Below are 19,912 nucleotides of genomic sequence, written 5' to 3' on the forward strand. Positions count from 1 at the left end.
TGGGCAACAAAATCAAATGGCACTAATTCTTAAAAGTCAAAACCTCGCTCTTCTTCTCGGGTAAAAGAAATCCGAGGTTTTGAGGGGCTATTGTAGGGGTAAGGGCCCAAGATCGCATACTGGGCCTTGGGCTTTGTTCGAGGGGATAAACAGGTCCGAAGAGAAACTACTAATGATGAGACATTCTCAAACCGAGACTTATCAGTGGAGCAAACGAATGGTTGTCCAAGGAGTACATACTCCTCGGACTTAAGAATATGGTTCAAAAAATATAACCCAACAATTAAAGTGGCTTGCCGAGAGGGTTCAATGACAGAAACCCGTTTCATAGGCATGAGAGAAGGAAGAGGACTTAAAAATATCTAAGAAAAGGCTGACACCATCGCATTAAATGCACAACAGCTACTTTACTGGCCGCATTTATGAGGAAAAGACCTCTGAACAGTTCCATATTGGCTACCGTAACTCATAGGGCACCAGGAAAGGTGGCTGATAGGACAAGCACTCAAGTGGGGGTTCAGATAATCGACAAGTGGAGGGCAAAGATGACACCAAAGAGGATATATAAGGTAGAAGACTCTTCATGGAAGAGGGAGGGGGAAAAAAGAGAAAAGGATATTGTAGCAATTTAAACTGTCTTATTATCCCATTGTGTTGAATATACGATGATTATGACCTCCTCGGACTGAAAGTCCATTGATATCAACACTTCTTATTTATGTTTGACTGCCATTTAAACAAAATCTAGCCATTGTCCAATTCGTTAGACCTTAGTTCTTTGGCCCATTCTCTACAAATTCATTGTATCAAGCTCATTGGACCAAGACTCCATACATTTTGGGCTTGGGCCCCAAATTGTCACCCTACACTAAGTATTTTTAACACACACACACACACGAGGAGAGGGAGTGATTTGGGTTATTCATTACATTGAGGTACCGCTTAAATATGCTTTCAATTATTTTTTTGTTAATTATTGAATTCAAGGTTTTTCATTTAAATATGCCCTTGAGTTTTAATTATGCAAACTCCCTTTATATTTTTAAGGCATCTCCTTTTATATTAATTGTATAATTATCTACCATATTCCATTAAATTAATTTTGGACATATATATGATTTTTTATTATTATAAAAACTTAGTCTTACACACTATGCATTCATTATATAACTTAAAGTAAAAAGTTATTTCATTTTTAAAAAAAAAAAAGAGTAAAAGATTATTTTGTTTTTATTATTTATTTAGTTTTAATAAATATCAAAATTATTATTTATTATTTTCATTAATTTACACATTATTCTCCATTAAGATGCACGGGTATAATACGAGTTATAATAATATCAAGCCCAAATGCCTAATAAAAATCCAAGAAAAAAAAAAGGGCCCCAAAATCAATCCTCACTTGCTACTCAAGACAAATTTTTAAATCAACAAATATATTAATAATAATAATAATTAAATTTCTACAAACTATATTAGGGTTTTCAGCAGTCAGCGACTCAGCAACAGCAAAATCAGAGCAGGCGATAGCGAGATCGGGAAATAAGAACTTCAGCCTTCAACATGCCACCGACGCCCCTGATCGGGAAATCAGAACGCCATTGCCCATGCCAATTTCCACCAATTTACATACAGCTAAAGACTCGTCATCACACTTAGATCTCAACCAATGCTCATTTTTTTTTTTTTTTTTTTTTTTTTGTGTCAATTTTGATCCTGAATGTATATGGAGACATCTTAACGAGCTTCAATTAGTTTTTCACTCCAATGTACCAATACTAAAAACCATCACCATCAGAAATGCATGTTCTGATGCTAATTATTCTTTTGAAGTTCCATTGTACAGTCTTTTGTAACCATGGGATGCATTTGATAAATGGTATGAAATCACTTGGTCAAATTTATGTCAATATTAGTTATCTGAACAAGGCCCTGACCATGTTATGGATTCCATGTGCTATGGTGTAATTTCTCTTTGTTGATAAAGAAACGAATTTTTGAGCTGTTTTTGACTTCCATGTATCAATAAGTAGTTTATTTATGTATATAAAGATTTCCTTCCTTTGTTTGAAGAAGATTTTTATAGTTACCAATAAAATGTTTTTGCAGCATGTAAGTTAAAAAAAGTCCAAACCGATGCAACAGATGTGAATATCTCCCTTTATAATTAGGTCAAAAACATGATTTAATGCATTGATAGTACCAAATTACTAAGTCAGTTAGCTGCCATTTTGGATTTGTTATTGTATCTTTAAATGTTATTGTTATCAATCTCATAATAGCCAATCTTAGTTGGTTTAACTTGTAACTCGTGCGATGGCTTAAGAATAGTAAGAAGATGATGTTTGTATTGTATTAGGGTAACAGGTTTATGAGGCAAGACAAGTAATCATAATTTTGTTTGAAGGGTAATGAACTAATCATGCATTTCTCAAACAAAAAAAAAAAAAAAAAACTAATCATGCTGTTTGAGGAAAAGGAGTCCGTTTTAAAGCTAGGCCTGATTTGTTCATGCCCAACCAATAGCTGGGCTTAGCACTAGGCCTGTAATGAATTATTTAGATTTCAAAGCTATCTTACTGGTCACCATTCATGATGAAATGATTCTGTAGAATTGGTTATGTTGGTTGCTCTTCTTTTATGTCATCTTTAATTAATTTTATCTATTCTCTTTGCTTATGTCCTTTTTCTTTTATCTTTAATTATTATTGTATTATCATTTGTTAAGGTTTGACTAAGAGCGAGTAAAACATCTGCTTGAGCAAAATGTTTTATAATATGCTCTTTTCATTTTTATTTTTTTCATGTGGATGCTATTTTTACCGACGATGGTTAAACTTTGGTAAAAAGAATTTGTTAAAAATTTAGAATATTCTGTTACTAATATTTATGGAAGGGAGTGAGTTTCATTTTTTTCAAACCTTAAGGGAGGAAAGTATTTTTTTTTCCTTTCAGGTTTGGGGATGAGAGTCATTCCCCCAAACCTAAAGGGAAAAGAGTGTAATTTGTCCTTAATTTTTTTTTTTTTGGCTAAATATTCTCGCTTGGTTTGGGTTTCGTAAAAAAGTATCAAATTTCATCCACATAGTGAAATGTTAAAAAATTATTTATCTTTTGAATAGTACACATGATTGTAGGATTAGCATATGAATGAAATTGCCTTTGGTAATTGTTGAATTTTAAATAAAATATCTAAGAAAAAGAGGATATGAGAATGAATGAACTAAAATATATATAAGTTATTTTGTGACATACCATCAAATTTGATACAACACTATCTTTTTTTTTAACCTAATGTGAAAAAAGAAAAAGAAAAAGAAAAAAAGAATAGAAAATTGATATAACACTTTATTTTTTAACTCTTAATGTGATGTGAGATATGACAAAATTACTATTGTAGGGCCCTTGGGCCCAGAAGTTCATTATTTATTCATATATTGTGCCTGTGGCCCAAGTCAAGAACGAGGATCTGCCTAAGGAGGAGATGTCTTCGTTAGAGGAGATTGCGCTGATGAATAAAAGGTTAGGTTTGGTCATAATGACTCTGGGGAGTCTACCGAGGATGAAAACTTCCTCAGCCGAACTTGGCCAAGGTCCTAGAAGATGGATTGACAGCAAGGATGACAACCCCTGAAATTCAGTTAGGGCGGACAAGCACTGCAAAGATATAAGATAAGGATGAGCCCCAAAATATCTGAGGAGAAAGCTACTACCTCCTCATTAAATGCACTGTAGCTAATCCCCTGACCGCATTAATATAGAAGTGATACCTGAACAGTGTATTTCAACCTTACAGCTACTACCTGAAGACTTATGAGAAGTGCTGATGGGATAAGTATCAGCCCGAACCATCTAGTATACAGGTGGAAGGTGGAGATGAAAAGGGAAGAGAGTATAAAAGAAAAGGAGAAAAACAAGAGAGGGGATCGAAAAATTGAGAGAAGAAATACTGTAGCAATCCACAATCAATCTTGTAACGTTATTTGAAAGCATTATATAAGAATTATTGTCCTTGGATTTTGCCGAGGACGTTCTTTCTTCATTTTATAGTTGTCCATTTTTATCTTTTTGTCATCAAGCCTATCTAGATCATTGTTTGACCAACTAAAGCCTAGTTTTCCAACTCATACCTCTACAAATTCATTATTTTTGGGCTTCTTGGGCCTAAGTCCATCCACTTGCTGGGCTAGGAACTCAAGTCGGGTCATTACAACTATTATGTATAACTGTATAACCTTACCTATGCGCGCCAAAAGTGAGGCTAATGGGCCAACCCTCACTTGGGCTCACAATCTATTTGTAACGTGGGTTTCGGATTTCCTACCTTGGGTAGTTCCTTGTACAGAGACCCAACGGAGCTGCCTTTCCCTTTTATTACTGCACAAGCTTAATTCTCACTTCTTCCACTCTTAGTCTCTTTTAGAACTTTTCCAATAACCCCCTTTTCTTCCTTAGCTTCTCATATTTATAGCCAAAAATTAGTAAGGAGTTATGATTACTTTCATGGTTAGTGGGAAAGAAGGTCCAATGTCATTAACCTTAAGTGGGTGTTTAGTTGGGAATGGGGTGTGGTAAGAGTGACATTGGAACTGGTTCCCACCTAAGTAGAGCTGCATGGCGGCAATATTCCCTAAGGCACTGCCGGGCAACCGAGAAGCGGTAAACCCGAGCAGTTGTCTTAATGTTCGATAAGTGGTTCACTGGGCGTGGTCCGGGTGATGAAGCATGGTGCATACTAATTAAGACCATTCGCTCAATGGACTTTAAGGTGGCATGAGACCTGGGCCTATGGTCCTTGTGGGCCTAGGGTCCAAGCCTTAGGCAAAAAGAGGTTGGTGTCATGGGCTGTGTTGTTGGGTCAGAGCCCAAGGCCCAATTGGGCCTGGGGGTTTGGGTGCCATACATTACCATTTTAGTAGATGTACTTATTTTCTTTTTTATAATATATATTCAATTTAACTACTCTCTAAATCAAATTCAACTGCACACATACAACTATGCTTTAATCAAGAGGATGAGGTAATGGTATTATTTTTATATTCTACCATTATCCAGGTTGAAAAGATAGCAGATATGTATAAACACATATTTCATGAATACATGTCTTCTTTCCTTTCATTTTTTTTATTTTAATTTTTTGGGGAGAGGGGGTGGAAATACTCTTTGCCTTTTTATGCTATATCATATTGTTGTAAGATCTACTGCACATTTCTTTCATTTTTCAAACAATTTAAATTGTGTAGAAGAGATTATAAAAATAAAATAAAAAATCTTACCCAATGTACTAAATTTCTACTTTTGCGTGATCTTGAGAAGACTTTATCTACTTTAAGCACACTAAACAATCTAACATTTCATTCTATAAGAAAATATTTTGTTAAGTTAGACTTTTCTATTGTATTGCTTTGATTTTCAATGCTTCATAATAGCCAGTCTTGAACAAAAACAATGAATTAGAGATCCATACAAATCAAATGCATCCACACATTTTCACCTTATCAAATTGATACAAGGAAAAGAGTTGACTTCTTGTACCTTTGAAAAAAAAAATTATATATAATAATTTAAAATTTTATATTTGTCTATCTTTAAAAAAGATTTGTGACCACCCTAAATTTTATTTTTATTATAAAAAAAAAAAAAACTATATTTTAGTACGTTTCCAACAAAAAGAAAAAGCCAAAAAAAAATTATGAACTAAAATCTGAAAAAGAAAAATTTATAATAATAGCAAGCCCAAATGCCAAAAAAAAAAAAAAACACCCAAAATCAATCCTCACTTGTTGCTCAAAACAGATTTTTAAATCAACAAATATATTAATAATAATAATAATTAAATTTCTATAAACTATATTAGGGTTTTCAACAGTCAGCGACATAGCAATAGCAAAACCAGAGCAGGCAATGACAACGGTGAGATAGGAAAATAAGAACTTCAGCCTTCAACGTGCCGCCGCCCCTGACCTCAGCCCCATCAACATCAAGGTATTTCAGTTCTCTCTGTTTTTTCTCTCTATCTCATCTCTGCTCTGACTAAGAGCAACGCTCTCTCTCTCTCTTTTTCTCTATCTCTCTTTTTCTCTATCTCATACTCATAGTCTGACTACTGATGACTTGTGTTGTGACTTAGACTTAGAGCATCAGCATCAGAGAATTCTATCCTATTCCATTTTACCATCTCAAAAAGCCACTTATACCATACCACTTTATTACTCTATTTTTATTAAAATATTATTTTTTAATCTTTCTTTCCAACCGTCACTTTTTTTTAGACTTTGGCCAGAATCAATTTTCCTAGGCTTTTCAACAGTATTTTTTTTCCTCAGTCTCCCTCAACCTCTAGCACTAGTTGTTGTGAAATTTTAAAATACTCGCAAGTGTACGAACCGTACCGAAGTATAGTTGGACAAGAATGAGGTCGAACCCACAGGGACTTGTATGAATGTAGGAAAATTAATTAAACCTTAACCAAATTAATCCTAATCTAGTTTAAATAAAAATTGGTTGGTTGCAATAAAATAAACTAAGCAAATAATAAAATTAAGCAAATAGTTAAACTAAGCAAAAGATATAAAGCAATAAAAAGATGTAAACAATCAAGGGAGAGGAATTAAGGTTTTGGAATCCACCTTGTAAGTCATATCAACATATATTTATGATCATTAATTTTTCCCAACCACTGCATGATAATCTAGAAATCAATCTTGCTATCATGGAAAATATCATCATAAAAATCCTTATTTTAAAAATCAAAAGCATGTTCTTCTTCGCTTCTTAAGTATAAAATCAAATCATCAATTGTATCCATAGCCAAACAAATCACAAGATATATCCAATCATAAATTGTATCCATTGACAGACAAATAACAAGAGATATCTAATTTTATAATCAAGAATTAATAAACCAAGCATTCAATTAATTAAGACAAATCCTAAATCATGAGAAAAACATGATTGAACTCATATCTAGAATTCCATCTTAGTCAATTGATATGAAGCAAGAACAATTTAAATCATTAAAGAACAACTATTGTGGGAAAAATCAAATCACATAAATATTATTGATAATCGTTAACAAGGTTTCATCCTCAACCCTAATTATAAATTTAGCTACTCATAGTAATTGAAAGAAAACACAAAAATAAAATACTAAACATTAAATTAGACAAATAAAATAAAACTAACTGTCATAGAAGAAAACCAAAGAAGTAGCCGCACTCTCTATACATTCAGCCCTCAGCCCTAGCACTAGCCTCCGTCCCAGCCTCCCTGAATTTTGCCCTAAAGAGCCCTTAAATAGGTCAAGGAATCCTATTACAAGTTGAATTCTCGTTTGGAGAAAATCCAGATTTTTAGGCTTCACTTAACCGACTATTTTGGCCCATTTAACGTCAGAATTTGGACTTTTGGTAAACTACAAAGTTGTAGCCCTTTAAGTTATCGTTCCAGCCCAACTTGAATCATCTCGATTGGACATCTGAGCCGAAAGTTATGCCAAAAATACTAACTGATGTGCAGTCTGGAATCCTAATCCGAATTGGACTTGGATTTGGTGCAAATTTCCTTTGATTCCTTGCTCCAATTGGACTTAAATTTAATTGGGTTGGTCTTTTCTTGAATTCATGCCTGGCTGAATGTAAGTTGGCTTGATTCAATTGGCCTAGCCCCACTTTGCATGTAAAGCCCTTGTTACCTACAACACAAAGATATTATATAATCAGTCACAAAATAACATAAAAGTAAGGCTAAATATGTAGATATGTGAGTACTTTATTGTATATATTTCATGCACATCAAATACCCCCAAACCTACATTTTGCTAGTCCTCGAGCAAAACAGATAAAGAGTAAAACAAAACAAAGAAATTAAAAACAAAGAAAAAGGAAATCCTAACTAATCCACTTTCGCTGGAATTTTCGATTGCATTTAGCGTATGCAACAAGCCTTTAAACCCCTAGCTTACACTAGTGGACGAGTTGTAGTCTCGTGAGGGTTTGCAGGGAATATACCCACAAAATTCTGAGAATGAATACTAAAAAAAACAAACATACAAATAAATAAATAAACAAAACAAAGAAAGTCATTTTTTTTTTCAATTGATTTTTGCAAAGAGGATTAGTTCAAGTTCAAAAACACTATAAATGCTAAAGAAATTTCTCATGCCATCAAAACTCAATGTGAGTGAAAAGTGGTAGCCAACCCAAACATACTCTTAGTTTTAGAATAAACTTGACTCGAATCTCTATTTGAAAGTATGCTTCAACTCAAATCTTTCCTGTGTTATCACTCAACAAATGAAATTACTCTGAAATGGGGTGTAACACTCTCAACAACATATGTGAGAAAAATAATGTAAACAAAATCAAATACCTCACATATAAATCACAAGAAAAACGCTTAATCAAGAAAGAATAAGTAGTCTCATGAAAGGATGCCAAAAATATTCATACCACACCTTTTTCTTCTCAGTCATATCAATATCTGAACTACACAATCTTCAAGATCAAATAAGGACTTTATTAGGACGTAATGTTAGGTAAAAGCAAAGGGAATGAAATAAAAATGGGTGAAGGTAAATAATAAGAAGTGTTTTCAAGATTTGTCGGAATGTCAACTCTTTTTGGAATTTCCATTCAACAATTTTTTTTTTTTTTTAACTCTTCTTCTTCAAAGCAGTACTCCTTCCTTACATTTCACTTCTCAAAATTTGATGAGAACCTTGTTTATTTTCTTCTTTTTGACACTTTTCTTCTTCGTCTTCTTTTTTTTTCAATTCTTTTTCTTTTTTTTCTTTGAAATTTTTTTTTTCTTTCTTCTTTGAATTCTCGTACAAACCACCACATTGAAACAAACTGATTAATTTCAATCTTGAAACACTATGGATAAGGGCTTTAAGAAAGAAAGGCTAATTAAAAGGCTCAATGGGGTGACTAGCGATAATGTATCAAAAAAAGAAAAATACATATATGGCTCAAAGTAGACAAAAATGACATAATCTCATCTCTCAAAGACTAGTATAGTTCATTCAATATCAATGACTTCAAAAGATTCAAGTGTGGCATAAATTCATTTTTTTTTTCTTGGCCAAAAGAAAGAACAATGAGACTACAACAAGGGAAACATATTACGTACTTCCAAATGAACTTTAAGATTAGAAACAATAAATAACCCTCCATAAATAATGATTGGCTCACAACTCACAGGGGTTATAGTCTCCACATTGTTATCATCAAGATTTTCTAATCATTTTTATCCTTCAACAACAAGTTGTGTTTGAGTGGCTATGTGCATGTGAAATGAATTGAGCATGAAAGCAATGAAATTCTTTAAGCAAGAGTGGTATAATGAACTCACAACATAAACCTCAAGCTAGGCAAAAGTTTTTTTTTTTTAACACATCTAAACAAAACAAAACCAAAAGATAGAAATCTATATAAATCCCCCCTAAACCTAAACCAAACATTGTCCTCAATGTTAAAAATGATACTCTCAAATATATGTCTTGAATGAAAAGAGAGCAAAATATGAATATGCAACATGAGAAAATCAAGTAGGAAAAGTAAGGTAAGGAGAAAGAGGAGACGTACCTTGATCAAGCTGATTGTTATAAATTTTAATTTCTGTCAAATATCAGCTAGAACAAAAGAAAATAAAATGAAACAAGAAAATAAACACAAAGATTAATCTAAAATCAGAAAATAAACAAGAGAATTTTTTTTTTTTTTTTTTTGCAAAAAGATTTAAGACAACTGGAGATCAATCCTGATAAACAGGACCATCCAAACCTCAACAACACCATGAAGATAAATAATGCATATTATGAATGGACTAGTCCAATGATATTGTAACTTACCTAGGTCAAAAACATGTTGAGAAGCTTTTGTAGTGTCTTCCAAGTGAATTCTTTGCATAACCACAGAAGCACTAATACCCTTAATATTAGCAATTCTCCAACCTATAGCTTCCTTATGCTCTTGAAGTATACTTATCAATTGGTGTTCCCAAAAGTCATCCAACTTTAGTGGTTCTACAATAGATGGGAATGGGGATGAAGAAAGTGGGAAACGGACCACTTTTGGCTGCCAGCTATCAATACTTAAGAGAGGAACAGAATCCAACAATGCATTGACCTCCTCAATTGATTTTTCAGTATCCAAATTGCAATCAAAACGGGTTAAGCAAGCGTTTGGGGGATCCTCACAACTTGATTGTAGGAAAGTATCATGGACTAGGCTCCCAATCATGTTAACCTCACATATATCCTCATTGTCTAGTACTTGCTTACTTATGTCAAAAATATTAAGCTCAACAGTCATATTCCCAAAAGAAATCTTCATCACACCACTCCGACAATTGATCAAAGCATTGGATGTGGCTAAGAAAGGGCGACCCAAAATGACATGGATTTGTGTACTGGCATTTAGAGCAGGCTCAGTGTCTAACACAACAAAATCAACAGGAAAATAGAACGCATCCACCTTAATCAGCACATCCTCAACAATACCTCTAGGGATTTTCACAGACCTATCAGCTAATTGAAGTGTCATGGTTGTGGGTTTCAACTCCCCCAAACCTAGCTGTAAGTATACTGAATATGGCATTAGGTTCACACTTGCCCCCAAATCTAGCAAAGCTCGCTCAATGAGATGATCCCCAATCCTGCATGAAATTGTAGGAGATCCAGGGTCTTTACATTTCACTGGATATTTATTCTGAATGATTGAACTAACTTGCTCTGTCAAAAATGCCTTTTTAGGGACATTTGTCTTTCTCTTCATTGTCACAAGATCTTTTAGAAACTTAGCATAAGCAGGAACTTGCTGAATTGCATCAAGAAATGGAATATTAATTTGCACTTGCTTAAAAACCTCTAAAATATCTCCAAATTGTGCACTTTTCTGAGGACTGATTAAACTTTGAGGGAATGGAGCTTTAGGAACAAACCTCCTATCAAGGGGAGAACTAAGATCCTGAATTGGAATTGAGGTTGAGTTGCCCTTCTTTTCTCTATGATCATCCTGTGAACTATGAGTTCCCTTTTCCTTTAACACAATATTTTCATCATCCTCCACTTCTGGCATTTTCACTTGATTATCAACTTGCTTACCAGACCTAAGGGTAGTAATAGACTGAACAGATTCATGTGCATGAGTAGAACTAGAAGAACCATTAATTGCATACTGCCCTTTTGGGTTAGGTATAGGTTGACTAGGAAACTTTCCTTTTTCCCTCTCTCCAACTTGGGTTGCTAACTGGCCAACTTGATTTTCCAACTTTGAAATAGCTTGAGTATTCAAATGGGTGGAACTTTTCATCTCTTGAATGGCTTGGCTAGTTGATTGCATGAAAGTTTTGAGAGACTCCTCCAAAGATGGTTGTTGTCTTGGTGGTGCTACAAACTGAGGTGTTGATTGAGGAATGGGAGGAAATGCTTGAGTAGGTGGACGAAATTGACTTTGTTGATGCACTTGTTGTCCACCTATATTTGTGGGGGAATGGTTCTGCCTCCAAGAGAGATTAGGATGATTTTGCCAATTTGGATTGTATGTCTCTGAAAATGGACTAGCAAGTGGTTTTCCATAATTATTTAGTGCATTTGCTTGCTCAGTATAAAAATCAGGGTAACCAGCTATGGAGGGACACATTTGTGTTGTATGCATAGGACTTGCACAAATAGAGCATGTTTCACTTTGAACTTTATTGACAGAATTCATCCCTCTACCTAAAGCTAAAGCTTCAACCTTACGAGTGAGATTTTCCAACCTAGCTTTTATGTCTAAATCTTCACTGACTTCATACAATCCTCCTTTCTTAATTGTAGGGGCACATCTCTCTTTACGATTGGAAAAATCCCATTGTTGTGAGCTTTCTGATAGATTCTCAAGAAATTTGTATGCCTCATCATCCCTAAGACTCAAAAATCCACCACCATTCATGGACTCAATCATGTTACGATTTGTCTGAGTCAAACCATTATAAAAATATTGTACTAGTCTCCATGTTTCAAAACCATGATGGGGACACTTTAAGATCAAGTCCTTAAATCTCTCCCAACTCTCATAAAATTTCTCTTGTTCATCCTGATAAAAATCTGCAATTTCTCTCCTCAAAGCATTGGTCTTGGCCATTGGGAAAAATTTAGAGAGGAATTTTGTGACCAACAGTTCCCATGAAGTGATAGATCCAGGTGACAAAGAATTAAGCCATGCTTTTGCCTTATCCTTCAAGGAAAAAGGGAATAAACGCAAGCGAACAGAGTCATCAGTGAAATTCTGAAACTTACAAGTAGCACAAATCTCAAGAAAATCCTTCACATGCATATAAGGATCTTCTCTATCCAATCCATGAAAAGTAGGAAGAAGGTGGATTATCTGTGGCTTCAACTCAAAATGTGCAGCAGTGGTTGCAGGCAATACTATGCAAGATGGAGGGTTGGTGGTTATGGGTGAGAACAACTCCCTAAGAGTTTTTGAATCATCTCCAGTTTCTCCCATTGTGGATGAATAATCAAAACTAACAAGACGATTTTCTTTATCACGTATCCAAGTTCTCATACACCAAGCACAAAGAAAAAAAAAAATTTTTTTTTTTGTTTTTTATTTAAAAAAAAAAAATTAACTACAACTAGTAGAAGGAAAAATTCAATTAAGACCTAATTTATTTTCCTAACCAAGTCCCCGGCAACGGCGCCAAAAACTTGTTGTGAAATTTTAAAATACTCGCAAGTGTACGAACCGTACCGAAGTATAGTTGGACAAGAACGAGGTCGAACCCACAGGGACTTGTATGAATGTAGGAAAATTAATTAAACCTTAACCAAATTAATCCTAATCTAGTTTAAATAAAAATTGGTTGGTTGCAATAAAATAAACTAAGCAAATAATAAAATTAAGCAAATAGTTAAACTAAGCAAAAGATATAAAGCAATAAAAAGATGTAAACAATTAAGAGAAAGGAATTAAGGTTTTGGAATCCGCCTTGTAAGTCATATCAGCATATATTTATGATCATTAATTTTTCCCAACTCACTACATGATAATCTAGAAATCAATCTTGCTATCATGGAAAATATCATCATTAAAATCCTTATTTTAAAAATCAAAAGCATGTTCTTCTTCGCTTCTTAAGTATAAAATCAAATCATCAATTGTATCCGTAGCCAAACAAATCACAAGATATATCCAATTCTAAAAATCAAATCATAAATTGTATCCATTGACAGACAAATAACAAGAGATATCTAATTTTATAATCAAGAATTAATAAACCAAGCATTCAATTAATTAAGACAAATCCTAAATCATGAGAAAAACATGATTGAACTCATATCTACAATTCCATCTTAGTCAATTGATATGAAGCAAGAACAATTTAAATCATTAAAGAACAACTATTGTGGGAAAAATCAAATCACATAAATATTATTGATAATCGTTAACAAGGTTTCATCCTCAACCCTAATTATAAATTTAGATACTCATAGTAATTGAAAGAAAACACAAAAATAAAATACTAAACATTAAATTAGACAAATAAAATAAAACTAACTGTCATAGAAGAAAACCAAAGAAGTAGCCGCACTCTCTATACATTCAGCCCTCAGCCCTAGCACTAGCCTCTGCCTCCCTGAATTTTGCCCTAAAGAGCCCTTAAATAGGTCAAGGAATCCTATTACAAGTTGAATTCTCGTTTGGAGAAAATCCCAGATTTTTAGGCTTCACTTAACTGACTATTTTGGCCCATTTAACGCTAGAATTTGGACTTTTGGTAAACTACAAAGTTGTAGCCCTTTAAGTTATCGTTCCAGCCCAACTTGAATCATCTTGATTGGACATCTGAGATGAAAGTTATGCCAAAAATACTAACTGATATGCAGTCTAGAATCCTAATCTAAATTGGACTTGGATTTTGTGCAAATTTCCTTTGATTCCTTGCTCCAATTGGACTTAAATTTAATTGGGTTGGTCTTTTCTTGAATTCATGCCTGGCTGAATGTAAGTTGGCTTGATTCAATTGGCCTAGCCCCACTTTGCATGTAAAGCCCTTGTTACCTATAACACAAAGATATTATATAATCAGTCACAAAATAACATAAAAGTAAGACTAAATATGTAGATATGTGAGTACTTTATTGTATATATCTCATGCACATCACTGGTTCAACGCACAGAGCCACACACACACACAAACACAAACCATCAACAAAGCCACATACACACAAACCATCAGACCAGTTGGAGCCAACAACGGCCACCACACCCACCACCCAAGCCACCGGTCAGCAAACCCAAGCCACCGATTTGAAACCCACACCGCCGATTTGAAACCCACCGAAGCAAACCCAATCAAAAAAAATCATCACCGAAGCCACCATCGAAGTTACCGATGATCAACCCAACCAATCCACCCACCGATCAACAGATCCACCGTTTCAAACCCACCATCAACTAATCCTAGCCCACCGATCCAAACCCAGCTCGTCGATCCACGATGAGAGATGAGAGAGAGGCCATGTGAAACACCGAACCCAACCTCACTAGACCCAAACACTGGCGATCTCCGACGACCAACAACCCACTTCAGCCGCAACCCAACCACGACCCAAACACCGGACCTAACCATGACCCAAACACCCAACCACAACCCAAACACAGGACCTAACCACGACCAATGACCCAAACACCGGACCCAACCATGACCCATAACCCCTTTAAGCACCGGTCACACCAAAAAAAAAAAAAAACCACAACCACCACAGTGACCCATGCCGTCACCCACGCCAAAAAAATAAAAAAAAGCAACCACAGAACCATCGAATCGTAACCCACCAGAAAAAATGAGCCACTATGATGAGAGCAGATGGAGAATGGTGTTTTGGTCTGAAGAGAGGAGAGAGCAAATGGAGAAACAGAGAAGGAAGAGAGAGAAGAGAACTAAAATAATGAGATGAGAGAGAAATTTCGGAAGTGAATAATTTTTTTTTTTTTTAGAATACTGCTACAGTACAATTCTAACTTTAGAATTGTACTGTAGCACTATTGCAAAAAAATTTGTAATAGTGGGGTTTATCATTCTCTGATGCAAAGTATTTTAAGACTTAAAATGCCAAATTGTCCTTAGATATGGCATTAGCATTCTCCAATGCTAATGCTCTTAGGCAGGCTCTTATCTTTTGACAATATAAATTGGCTTTTCAGCTTTTGTCTTTTTGCGTAAGTGTATGTAAAATATAAAATTGTTGATTGTCTCTTGTCTCTTCAGGTGGGGTAGATGGGGTGATGGCATTGAATATTTGAATTGGGGTAGTAAGTGAACACTGAACAAGACATTACAAAAAGACAAAAAAAATTAAACTATGTTAGGCAGTGAGTTTAGCCGTGTTTTTTGGGTTGTTGTTGTTGTCGTTGTCGTCAATATATGAACTTCTAAAGGACCACCTGGAAAAAATTCCTGGAGGCATCTTCAATTTGTTTTCTACCTATCACAGTCAAACAATAAATTGGGGCACTTTAATCAAATATTGTATTAGCAATAAGAGTTTAAAAACATTTTGTTTACTTCTAACTCCAAACTGTTACAATGGGTTTACAAATTAACAATACAGAAATACTACATCTATCACAGTTGTTATTGGTTTTAATTTGGGTACATCACTAGTATCACTTTTTTACCTAGCAATAACTTATCAGTTAAGATGTGTTATTAAGTAGTTATGAAAGTGTTGTCGATATATCATTTTTCTTAACATTATACATACAATACATGTAAAAACATTAAATTGAAATGAATGAGAATAAGGATATAAAACAAGTCACAATTGCTACACTATTACTTCTCTTCTTCATCCTACCTCTTCTTCTTAGACGTTGTTACCTCTTTTCTTTCTCTTGGGCTGCATCTACCTATTTGTACTAATCCAGTAAGTTCACTCTTAACATGCCATTGATTTTATTTTTCTAGTCTAAATAAATAGTTTATTAAACACAACAATTAAAATAAGATGAAAATTTTAATTTGATATTTACCACTATCGAGAAAACAGACCAATTCGGAATGAGTATGGATCTATAATGTTTAAAGCGTGCTCTTAATTTCATTAACGCTCCGTTTGTTTCGATAGAAAACCTTGTGTAGAGATAGTTTTCCGTGCTTTCTAGTGTTTGGGAGCATAAAAAAAAATGAGTCAAAGGAAAACTATCTTTGGTCAACATAAAAAGTATGGCTTATTTTTAGACATTGTTTTCCATTAAATTTTTTTGGAAAACAACTCTATCTCACAACAAGCTCAATAAGAGAAATTAGGAAATTGTTTTTCAACTCATTTAAAGTTGCTACCAAACATTGGAAAATGAGATAGTTTTATAGAAAATGATTTTTGAAAAATGACTCATTTTCTAGAAAATATCATTGTTGAAACAAACAGAGCGTAAGTGAATAAAATAATTCTAAATTGTTTTAATATTTTATTTTATTTGAAGTTTGAACTCTCTCTCACTCTCCACACACACACACATATATATATAATTGGGAGAGAGAGAGAAAAAAAATAATTATGTGATTCTCAAAAAGAAAAGAAAAGTAATACTCCTTTATAGATCCTTTTTATTTTTTGCAAATAAATTTGTATTTGATCTAGATATGATATTCTTTATTATTATTTTTTTTGAGAATCATATGATATTCTTTATGTATTTATTATAAGGAGAAATAAATATGGATAGAAAGAAATATCAATTTTGGAAACATGTTGAGAAATTAGATTGTTGTTTAAAATGTAAGTTTTGTGAACATAAGTTTGAGGGAGGTGTTTCAAGGATTAAATCACATCTGGCAAAGTTATTGATCATGATATTGTTATTTATAAGAAAACTACTAAAATTGTTTAAGAAGAAGCTTATCTTTCCCTCAAAAAATAAAAGAAAAGAAAAAAAAGAAAAGAAGAAGCTTATCTAGCCTTTAAAATTTAGAGGGCGTACAAAAGTCAAGGTGATTTTGATTTAATTATATTTATAGTATATGTATGTGCTATAGAGTATAGAGAGAAAAAACATAACATAATTATATAATTTTTTTTTTAAAATTAGAAAAAGCTTATTTTTATAATTCTATAGATCCATATCTTTTAAATTATTTTTAATTATTGTATAGATCCAATTTTACTATCAATTTTTGTATTCTAATATTATATTCTTTATCTATTTATTGTAAGGTAAAAGAAATATGGTCCGAAAGAAAGATCGATTTTGGGAGTATGTTGAAGAACTAAATGGTCGTTTCAAATGTAAGTTTTGTGAATGTAATTTTGCTGGGGGTGCTACAAGGATTAAAGCACACTTAGCTGGAGTTAAAGGCTACGATATTGATATTTGTAAAAAAAGTACCTAAAAAAGTCCAAGAAGAAGCTTCTCTAAATATTGGACAGCCTAACAAAAAACTTAAAGGTGCATCGACTTCAAGCAAGGCTGAGGAGAGGAAAATCGGCTCAACTTCAATATTGAAGGATGACATCAATGGACTCTTTAAAAAGGTGAGTGATGTTTGTAATCAATGATGTAAATATTTTATTGTTAGTTTATATTTTGCCACAATTTTGGTTGAGATAACTAATTCAATTACTGATTTTAAATGTTTGAATCAAGTAAAACATTGTACTAAATTTCATTAATGAATTTTTTGTTATAAGAAGATTTTGGGGGGGGGGGGGGGGAATGTCAAAAAGTCACGCTTGCACACACTTGCACACACACTTTGACACAACTTAGACATGTGGCAAGCGGTGATTAGATTACTTTTCTCTAAGTTCCAATGGTGGATATATATGTAAGTGATATAATCTAATCACACATTGACAAATGTGTAAGTTGTGTTAAAGTGTGTAAGCAATTGTGTGTGTCCCTAGAAGAACATTAAGTAGTCTAGCAATTTTATAATCTCTGTACAACCAATTTTTTTGACTAGTAATTTTTTACAATTTAATAGTTACAATAGGGGAGAGGAGATTTGAACCTTGGATATCTCAATTAGAAACATGGTCAATGTCAACTGGTTGATCAACAAGACTCTTGGCACTAAGTCACTAACTACTAATTATTCTATGAAAACTTTAGAAGGGAAAATTTGTCATATTAGTTTTTATCTAGCCCCACTTATATACTTTTATATCTAAACCTACCTATATATGGTTGTTAATTTCCCCCCCCCCCCCCCCCTCCTTTTTGGAGTCATATGGTTGTTTATTTATAATATAATTGCACTCTACAGTCTACAAATCCTTCTATTATATTTTCTCTTATGCAGAGTAAGGAAGAATACAGAGCTGAAATTAACTAAATGTTGTTGTCGAGGGACTTTTAGCCAAGTTAAGATCAACTGTTATAGAGCACCATACTAGTTTAGAGTGGGGTTTCAAGGTGGGGCTAATAGACCTTCTTATCTTGTTGACCCAGATTCAACTCGTGTTAAATGATGTTGAGAAAAGACAAGTAAGTGATGAGTTTTTGAGGAGCTGGTCAGCAAAGCTTAGAGATGTAGCTTATGACATTGATGATGTGCTAGATGAGTTTGGCTATAAGATTCTTCAGTAGAAGGTACTAAGCTTCTATTTACTCTCCAATCGCATTGTATCCCCCCTCAATATGGCAGAAAATATTAAGACCATCAATGAATCATTAAATATACTTAAAGATGACATTGCTAGTTATGATCTTCAAGCGGAGTTTGTGAATTCAATTCTTGAGATTAGCTTTAACATGGAGATAGACTCCTTCCTTGATGATTCAAAAGTTAATCAGAATGTTGGAAATAACATTGTTGAAGCAACCTATTGTGATACTGTGACAGAAATCATGGAGACTCTTCCCCAATATGAATTAACAGAATATGATTGTTGGTCCATATTCAAGAAAAGAGCATCTGCAAATGAGAGACTTTTAACTCTAGATTTGGAGAAAATTGGAAAGGAGATTGTTAAAAAATGTAAAAGGATTCCATGGGCTACTAGATTTTTAGGGGGAATAATGTACTTTATACATGATAAAGGTGAATGGCTATCGATTCAAAATAATAAAAATTGGGATTTACTAGACGATGATAATAATGGAGTGTTTCACATAATAAAGTTAGGTTATGATCATCTTCGAACACCATCTTTGAAACGATGTTTCGCATACTGTGCAATTTTCCCTAAGGATTATGACTTGAAAAAGGACGAAGTAATTCAGCATTGGATGGCTGAAGGGTTTCTTGAACCATCTAAAGAAGCTAATATGGTGATGGAGGATATTGGTAACGTGTATTTTAATATTTTGTTGACCACTTCCTTTTTCCAAAATGCTACAAAGGATGTCTATGGTGATATTATTAGTTGCAAAATGCATGATTTGGTGCATGATTTTGCCATCTCAATTTCAAAATCTGAAATTATGATTTTAGAGGGAGATTCTGTGGATAATGTTAGCAAAGTACAACCATTATTTTTCCGATCTGATGGCGAAACAACACCAAGAACTTCATTTGGTAGAGATGGTTTCATAAAAATGCGCACATTAATTTCAAAATATCTAGACTTTGATGACATGTTATCAAATTTTAAATGCTTATGTGTTTTAAAATTATCTGGGCATAGTATAATAGGGTTGCCAAATTCAATTGAGCGGTTGATACATTTGAGGCTTCTTCACATCTTGCACACTAAAATTGAGGAATTACCAAAATCCATTACCAAACTCTACAATTTGCAAACTTTAAGAATTGAAGAATGCCCTAAACTTAAGAAGCTTCCGGAAGACCTAAGCAATTTGATTAACTTGAGACATATATTAATATTGGTTGTTTGATGGGGTTATCGTACATTTATAAATTACTCAAAAATATGGGGCGGTTGACTTGCCTTCAAACATTGCCATTTTTTGGT

At 33.7% G+C, this 19,912-nt stretch overlaps 1 protein-coding gene and 1 non-coding gene across 2 annotated transcripts; both read left to right on the forward strand.

Moving 5' to 3' along the window:
- The first annotated feature begins 12,006 nt into the window (after nucleotides 1–12,006).
- On the forward strand, nucleotides 12,007–12,115 carry LOC115966142. Its single transcript, XR_004086331.1, has one exon. It is a non-coding gene; the product is annotated as a small nucleolar RNA R71 (small nucleolar RNA).
- Nucleotides 12,116–18,635: 6,520 nt separating this feature from the next.
- On the forward strand, nucleotides 18,636–19,835 carry LOC115965148 (putative disease resistance protein RGA3). The gene is made up of 2 exons (XM_031084338.1): nucleotides 18,636–19,524; nucleotides 19,633–19,835. Exons 1-2 carry the CDS (start codon nucleotides 18,636–18,638, stop codon nucleotides 19,833–19,835), a joined length of 1,092 nt encoding a protein of 363 aa, XP_030940198.1.
- The last annotated feature ends 77 nt before the right edge of the window (nucleotides 19,836–19,912 follow it).

The sequence above is a fragment of the Quercus lobata genome, chromosome 10, assembly GCF_001633185.2.
Source record: "Quercus lobata isolate SW786 chromosome 10, ValleyOak3.0 Primary Assembly, whole genome shotgun sequence".
NCBI classification, from domain to species: Eukaryota; Viridiplantae; Streptophyta; class Magnoliopsida; order Fagales; family Fagaceae; genus Quercus; species Quercus lobata.